Source organism: Echinops telfairi, unplaced genomic scaffold (assembly GCF_000313985.2).
Source record: "Echinops telfairi isolate 266 unplaced genomic scaffold, ASM31398v2 ScPeMD7_7457;HRSCAF=8495, whole genome shotgun sequence".
NCBI classification, from domain to species: domain Eukaryota; kingdom Metazoa; phylum Chordata; class Mammalia; order Afrosoricida; family Tenrecidae; genus Echinops; species Echinops telfairi.
This window is the reverse complement of record NW_022111357.1, coordinates 28792079-28801067: the sequence shown is the minus strand read 5'-3', so window position 1 is coordinate 28801067 and position 8989 is coordinate 28792079. Positions and strand designations below refer to the sequence as shown.

Genomic DNA, 8989 nt, shown 5'->3' with positions numbered 1-8989 from the left:
AGGCATTTGACTGTGTAGATCATAACAAACTATGGATAGCCTTGAGAAGAATGGGAATCCCAAAACACTACATTGTGCTAAGGAACCTGTAATTGGATGAAGAAGCAGTTGTGTTAACCAAACAAAGACATATTTCATGGTTTAAAACCAAGAATGGTGTGTGTCAGGGTTATATCCTCTCACCATACTTACTCAATCTGTATGCTGAGCAAATCATCAGAGAGGCTGGGTTATATGAAGAAGAATTCACATCAGGAGTGGAGGAAGGCTTATTAAGCAACCAAGATACGCAGATGACATAACCTTGCTTGCTGAAGATCAAGGATAGGAGCCTTCAGTACGGATTACAACTAGATATAAAGAAAACTCGCATCCTCATAACTAGAACCATAAACACCATCATGGTAAATGGAGAAAATATTGGAGTTGTCAAGAATTTTGTCTTGTTTGGATTCACAATCAATGCTCATAGAAGCAGCCATCAAGGCTCAAACGATGCATTGTACTGGGTGAATCTGCTGCATAGCCCTCGTGAAAGTAGGAAAAAGGAATGACGCATTTTGAGGACTGAGGTGAGCCTGACCCAACCCATGGTATTTTCAAATTGCTTCATATGCACGTGGAAGTAGAATACTGAAGAAGGAAGACAGAAAATCGATGCATTTGAATTGCGGTGCTGACAAAAAATACTGAAAGTACAATGGACTGTCAACAGAACAAACAAATGTGTCCTGGAAGAAATCCACCAGAATGTTTCTTAGAGGCAAGGATGGCCAGACTTAGTTTCAGGTACTTTGGGCATGCTGTCGGGAGTAAACCAATCCCTAGTGAAAGACATCATCAGAACAAAAAATCTTACGATAGTGAATGATGGGGGGAGTGTGGAGTGGAGACCCAAAGCCCCATTAGTATGTCACTGGGGATCCCCTTGCAGAGGGGTCTCAGGGAGGAGATGAGCCAGGCAGGGTGCGATGTAACAATGATGAAAAATACAACTTTCCTCTAGTTCCTAAATGTTTCCTCCCCGCTCCCACTATCATGACTCGAATTCTACCTTGCAAGTATGACTAGACCAGAGGATGTACACTGGTACAGATAGGAACTGGAAATACAGGGGATCCAGGGTGGATGATCCCTACAGGGCCAGTGGTGTGAGTGGCGAAACAGGGAGGGTAGAGGGAGAGTGGGTAGGAAAGAGGGAACCGATTACAAGGAACTATCTGTGACCTCCTCCCTGGGGGATGGACAACCGAAAAGTGGGTGAAGGGAGACATCGGACAGGGCAAGATATGACAAAATACCAATTTATAAATTATCAAGGGCTCATGAGGGAGGGGGAGGGGGGAGGGAGGGGAAAAATGAGGACCTAATGCCGGGGGCTTAAGTGGAGAGGAAATGTTTTGAGAATGATGAGGGCAATGAATGTACAAATGCACTTTACACAATTGATGTGTGTATGGATTGTGATAAGAGTTGTATGAGCCCCTAAAATAAAATGATTAAAAAAAAAAAAAGAAAGACATCATGCTAGGAAAAGTAGAGATGCTGCTAAAGGGAGGAAAACCTGCTACAGGATAGACTGACACAATGGCTGCATCGATGGGTTCAAACATTGCTACCCCAACAAATCAGGCAAACAATTTCACACTGATCACACTGGCTGGAGGCATAAAAGAAAATTATTTTCTTCTTGATAATCCAGACCTTAAAAACAGAATATAGCAAAGTCCTATGGCTTCTGAAATATTAATTAGTGTGGGCTGCAACATTTTAAGACAAATCCATGATTGCATTTATCTGAGTCCAGGAGGGTTTGTTTATGTATCCATGTTCCCCAAAGATCAAATCTTGGCAGCTGTTTCCTTCATGCAGCAAAGAGCATCACTGTGGCCTTTATTTTACAAAGAGGCAGTAAACATTCTTCTTCTCTATTTGGATGGAATACCCAGCCAGAACTGGAGCCCCATGAGGTCCTTAGCACATGTATTTTAATCCTATACTAAAATAAAGCATTAAGTCTTTTCCTGCTTCCCTTTGAGCAAACAAAGGATTCTGGAAGAGGAAAACACAGCCCAATGTATGCAGCTAATAGGATTTAAAAAGCAAGCTGTGTGTTTTCAAAGTCCAGCAGTCAATTATCAATGAGGCTGGGAGAGGAAGGGAGTCAAATTCAACAACTATGTTTAGAATTCAAATATAATGGAATGTGAAAATAACCATTAATAATACACTCAACTATTTTAGGCATCCTGCTGAACTTTGTTTAGTGCTTTTTATTCAAGATACTTAACATGCTGGTGTAATTAAGGGGGAAACCTGACAAGTTCAAACAGGCCTTTAGGAAAAAATAAGAATTCAAACAATTCTCAGCGCTCAAGTCATTTCCCTTTTACCCAAGTTCTCCTCCCAAATAGAAATGTTTTCCTTTCAGAACACTGAGACCATTGAGAAGTGCTATAAAGTTACAGTTCATAGTGCGATGTGAATACTGTGCTAAGAAATAATACTGAGATCATTTATTCCAAATACTGTATCTGTTCAAGTTTTTAAAATGAGTTTGACAGCTCCACGAACAACTGTTGTAAGATATATGTCTCAAATTGATATCTAATAACTGCTATTCAAAGACAAGTCAAAGATTCACATTTTTTTTAAAAATTCACATTTTAATTATATACACAGCAAATAATGGTCCTTCAGAGTTCTGAATGCTTCCCTATTATATTATAATCCTCAAAAACACAAGAACTTCCCACTGTTTCACATTCTCTATAGTGCCGAATAGTCACTCAATAAACACTCACAGAATTGAATGGTTCATTCTAACTTTTGCACCTGGAGATGTAGAATTCCCTTTTGTTTCCTTATGTATCTTCAGGAGGCTTTTATCCCATGCTTAAAAGACTGTGTTGTCATGTGTCTCACATCTACAAGCCAGGGCACATTTGATAAGGCCTCTAATTACATAACTATGGAACAAACAAGGTTGGTTATCCAGTCTGGGCCTGCTGGCTACTGTGGGAGCAGAATTAGCATGTGTGAATGAACTGACCATATTTGAAGCTTGAACACTTTTCCAAAGTGTGATGCTACAACCTTGTGGATCTCAATATTAGTCTGAAAAGAACATCCTATTTGATCAAGATTTGCAAGATCAGCCATGCACATACTCACCAAATAAGGTAGGAGAATAGGTTTCAGTAAAGCAAGAATGCATTGCAGAACTGTGGCCCTCTCTGGAGACATATTCCGCTAGTGGGGCATATTACTCACCCGGGACCTTTTCAGACTGGACTTTTGCATAGGGATAAAGCTAACTGCTCATACCTGTGTTGCATTCAATTCCACAAACTGTTACGAGATAGCACCTATAAACCAGGTGCTCTGAGAGGTACACACCACCTGCCTGTCCTCAAGTAGACAACAATCTCATGGAAGAGACAGTACCAGCATCCTTCCATTTTGTACTTTAAAACTTACTTTTAGATGTATTTACTGCATCAAATTTCCCAGGAACTCTGTGACATAAATAAGATTTGCCATACATATTTTACAGTTGAGGAAATTACAGGTTAGCGTACCAAGAAACTTGTCTCCCAAGTCTAAAGTTATTTCTTCTTTTGTATGTAGCTTCTCTTGAACAGATAATTATGGTTAAAAGCAGATGGTAAAATATAATATGGGGAAGGAATGAAGAGTATATCAGGGAAACATAAGCAGAAGAGCTTAATCTCCACAGTGGAATTTGAGAGTAGTTTGTGAAGGTATCTTTTAGCTTTGATTTGGAGAAGTGTTTTTGAGGCTAGGACTATTTCAGTCAATTAATAAGTGGGGGGTGGAGTGGGGAGAGAGAGAGATTGATATGCACATCCAGAAAACATGAAATGGGGAAGTTTAAGACAACGAGTTTTATGTGGCTGGAGCTCTGGTGGTGTAAGGACGCAGCAGTGATGCAGGAAAGATAAGCCCGGGCCTTGAAAGCCAGGCAGACTTGGAAAGTTCTACATGCAGTAGAGGAAAGCTGAAGCTTTAAGGCAGGCTCTGCATGTTAAACTTGGCAGCTCTTGCTTGTAATTTGGGCAGGACAATGCTTTGTCAGTGGGATCACTCCATTTACTTCAGGATGTTGGAACACATCTGGTCCTTGTTTTCTAAATGCCGGTGGTGCTTTTTAGTCCAGAAAAAAGCAACCGTAAACGATCACATTTCCAAATGTCCTAGGAGCAGCTCTGCCCCAGTGTGAGTGGTTGCCAACAGTCTAGTCCAGCCCAGATTAGGAAGGGAACAGCAAGAACCCCACTCAGAAGTACACTGTGATGATTTAGGAAAGATGTGATGAGGACATGGTACACTGGGGTGATAGAAAAAGAAATATATGATATAATGGTGTTTCAGAGATAAAACAGACTTAACATGATTTGTCTTTTGTTGAATAGAGGGAAAGGAAGGAATTGAAGATGACTCCAAGATTTCAAGCTTGAGAAATGAAAAATAAATAATTAAGAAAACAATGCTATTAAATTACAGAGAAGAGAAAATTTGCCAGTCGTGGGAGGGACTCGTGAGTTCCATTTTTAGCTGGCTGAATATAAAGCATCTCTTATCTCTGGGGCAACTTGAGCAAAAAAACTGGAATGTGTGAGACTAGTGCTCAGTCCAAGTTAGGGACAAGAATAAGACTGAGATCAAGGGAGAAATGCTGAGTAGGTAGAGAAAGGAGCCAAGGGAAAAAACTTAAGGAATTCTTTGTTTACTTAGATTGAAAGCTGTCCTTTTTTAATACTGGTCATCTTCCAGATTGCTCTTTTATCTTGCTTATTTTGGGCACATCATTAGGAATGTTCAATTTCTAAAAAAGGACATCACGCTTGGTAAAGTCAATGAAAAAGATGCTCATTCAGATAGACTGCCACAGTGACTGTAACAATGGACTCAAATAGCAATGCCTGGGAGGCTGGCGAAGGACCAGGCAACCTTTCATTCTGTTCTGTTATATGGAAGATTGCTAGGAGTTAGTTGGAGGTGACTCCTGGGCACCTAACAGTGTCTTCCTTCAGCTTGACAGTTAGTTAAATAGGCTATAAAGACAAATGGGAAAAAACAAGAGACAGACTAAAAGAAACATGAGAGCCAGTCATCCTGACAATGAGAGATGATAGATAAACTAGTTTTTAAAATCTATGGCATTTTCCCCTGGATTTCAAGTGAGTACTTTTAAAACAATCTCTGAACCTCTGTGGGCTTACTCACTGTACCATCCGATCTACTTCCCCTTAAACAATGTTACCTTTGAAGTAAAGGTCTTTTCAAAAGTAACTGAACAAAGTATTTTCCCCAAAGCTGAACCTTTGTTAAGATAATTATTCACTCCTGGATATTTCTTCTTCTGATTTCTTTTTACTCAGAATCACGCAATTTCTATCACTTAGTATTCTAAAACTACTTGCTCTTAAAAAAGTCTTGAGTCTTTAGAAACTTTCTATCTAACTCCAACTATTTGCAGGCAAGTGAAGTTATCCCTCCAGCAACAATAAATACTGACTTACTGTACATCTTCCTAACATTTCATTAAATATTCTCAACAAGGATTCAGTTGCCGTCTGCTCCAGCAATTATCAAATTTTAGTCTGTGGATCCCTAAGTCTCAGGAATCATTTTAAAAGTTTTTATAATAAGCCATTACATTGCCTTTTCACTGTGCTGATATTTCTACTAGTTTGACAGTAGTGGTAAACAAGACTTCTGGAGCCTTAGCATGAACTGAAGCAGCGGCACTCAAATATTCTAGTAACACTCATTATTCTTCACTGTCACACACTCATCAGTTTAAAACAAAGATATGTGACCTTTATAGATATCCTGAAAGGTTCTCAAGGATACCAAAAAGACCAGGGATCCTACTTTGAGATCCACTGCTCTGGGGAGTTTACAACACCAGAACAAGTTCCTCCAGAGAACTGACGGTACAGCAAGTACTGGGTCTGTCCCTTTGATCTGTTTGGACCAGCAGTTCTCAACCTGTGAGTCGTGACCACTTAGGGGGTCAAACAACCCTTTCACAGGGGTCGCCTAAGACCATCGGAAAACACCTGTTTCCAATGGTTGGCCGTCACCACCACATGAGGAATGGTACTAAAGGGCCGCAGCATTAGGAAGGTTGAGAACCACTGATGTAGACCATCCCAATTCAAAGGGACTGATGAGTTGTAGTCACTTACTAAACTCTTCTCTGAATCCAAACGTGTTTTACATAGGGTCTGTGGAAGCTAGCCTCCGAGATGGCTCCCCATGATCTCCACCACCTGGCATTTAAGCCCTTGGTTAATCTCTTCCCACACTGTACTAGGGTTTATCAGTCTGACCAACACAGTAGAACAGAAGTGAGGGTGTTCACTTCAGAGATTAGGGTGTAAAAAGACATGGTGGCTTCTGATTTAGTATTAGTTGGTGTCTGTCTGCCTGCCTCTCAGATCACTGATTCTGTGGGAGGTCAGCTGCCAAGTCATGAGAAACCTTATGGAGAAGTGCTAACTTGGAAGCAAATCTCCCTGCTTTAGCCCCAGCTAAGCCTTTGGGTGATTGTAGCTCTGGCTGGCACATTAACCAAAACCTCATGACAAATCCTGTAAGACCCTCCAGCTAACGCACTTTCAGACTCTTGAACCTCAGGAATACTGGAAAGTAATTAATTTCTTTATCCAACACAGATAACCAAAACATGTTCTTTCCCCTCAAGGGTTCAAATATAGAAATATAGTGTTGCTTTTCTTTTTTCAGGGGAGGGGATACATATATATATATATATAGATATATCTATATAGATAGATATAGATATGTCTATATAGATAGATATATCAATATATAGATAGATATATATAAACATAAACTTACAATGAAAGACAAGATCAGTTAAGTGCCAAATGAGTATTTCAAACAATATCTATATAGGATGGGGTACAAAATCAGATCGCACTGGGTGAAGCAGAGTTTCCATAATACACGTTTCCCACTAGGCAAGCACCGTGCAACTTGCTCTGAGTAACTGCACCCACTCTCTGGTCACAGTGAATTTTTTTGTGAAAGCAGTTTTGCTCAAACCTTGTTTTTTTTTGTGATAACCGATTTACGAGAACCGCATGCAGCTATGAAATTTTTTTTCCTGCTCGGGAAAAATGCTGCAGAAAGTGCTGTGATGTTGAACACAGTTTACAAGACAGCAGTATGGGGGAAAACTGAAGTATACAAACAGTTTTCTTGGTTCAAAAACGGTGAGATGTCAATTGATGACAATCCTTGTTCTGAACATTTGTCAATTCATTCCACCTGGTCAGACTGTTAAGCTTTCTATTTAGAAGTTCTGAAAACATAGCGTAACATAGTGCAATGAAAAAGGCCTGATTTGTGGCAGAAAGGGGGACTGGTTTTATCACCATAACAAAGGATCTGCTCATACAACCATCTCAGTGCCCCAGTTTTTGGCAACAAACAGGCTGCCTTGCCTCTCTTGCCCCACAAACTTTACTCACCTGACCTTGCTCCATGCAACGACTTTTTGTTTCTTGACATGAAAGGATAGTGATTTGACGATATAGAAGAGGTGAAGAAAAAAATGAGGGAGGTGCTGTCAACCATCCAAGTTTGAAAAATGTTTCCAAAAATGGAGTTGCAATTTGAAAAATGTATTCAGTGTAACAGAGAGTACTTTGAAGGTAATAATGTTATTTTGTAAAAAAAATTTAAATACATAGCTTTGGGGGGTGGGGGAGGTACAGGGAGGTGGGGATTCTGGGTTTGGGGAGGTACTCCCTTGTAAGCTCCAAACAGGAAAAGTTTTACTGTGGGTTAGAGTGTTGAAAACAGTTTTCTGAAGAAGACAGAATTTCAACTAAATCTAAAGGAGACGTGAGCTATGCATCTACTAAATGGATGAGAATCTTCTAGGGTGGAAGAAACCAAGTATAGCAAAGGCTGAGGGCAGTGTTTGACAAGGTACGCTCTTGGGGGGAAATGGGGCAATGACGTCATCAATTTAGGCTTAGATTACATGAAGGAGGGCTTTGAATATAATGTAAAGTTTAGATTGCCTTGTAGGAAATGGACCAGCACTGAAGTTTTTTTTAATAGGATAGTAGCAATACATGAAAACTCTAATTATGAGAGCTTTCAAAAAAGACCCCACCTTTCTCCAGGCCTAGCATTCTAGCTTCAGTGAGTTTTCTTTATGTAAAACTATTAATAAATACAGTTTTTCTGGCCTACAATATACCACTGTCTACAAAAACTAATAAAAGAGTTAATTTTAAAATATCTCTAAAACCTCTAAATATTTGTCTGAACTTTTAATTTTAAATTTTACTATTTAAATTTGTACTCTATAATAAACTTTCCATATTAAAATGTGACCCCTAATTCACTATCTGCTGGACATATACAAGGTCAAAAGAAACAGTTATTGTAAGACTTGGTGCTGATTCTGGCTGACGCCCAAGCAGGAAGGGTACCAGCAATACCTGCATGTGTGCCTTTCCTGGTTTTCCCTCTACATGATGTCAGCGTTGAACACTCTCAGCAGACCAGAAAACCTCAGAGCACAATATCACACTGTAACAAAGCACCGACAGTGCATTCGAGTCATGTTGGTCCCAATTCTGAGTGTGACTCTAATATAAGCCCTTGTTTAATATTCTAATGATTAAGTCAGATGAAATACATGCCTCCAAAGTCGTTCCTGGAAACATGTGCTGCTTTCACAGTAAATACTTACTGTGTGAGAACCGCTGAGTGATCGGGGTTCCAGGGTACGGGTAAGTCCGACTTTCCCACTGAATGTTTCCTTCCTGGACGGCCTTCATGAAACCATGGTAACACTGGTGGGCTACACCTAAAACAAGAAGACAAGTTAATGGCCTCACCCTGCACACTCCACTTGTAAGTCACATCATCAGGAACGTCTATTGACTGTCTTTCCACTTATATAAGCTATAGGTTT

At 39.9% G+C, this 8989-nt stretch overlaps 1 protein-coding gene across 1 annotated transcript in view; it reads right to left on the bottom strand.

The window, feature by feature from the left end:
* FBXO42 (F-box protein 42) overlaps window positions 1-8989 on the bottom strand; it is a 120830-nt gene that overhangs the window by 42198 nt on the left and 69643 nt on the right. Inside the window, exon 3 of the mRNA XM_004705157.3 lies at window positions 8765-8881. Within this exon, the coding sequence (XP_004705214.1) occupies window positions 8765-8881 (117 nt within the window). The remainder of the gene's footprint in view (window positions 1-8764; window positions 8882-8989) is intronic.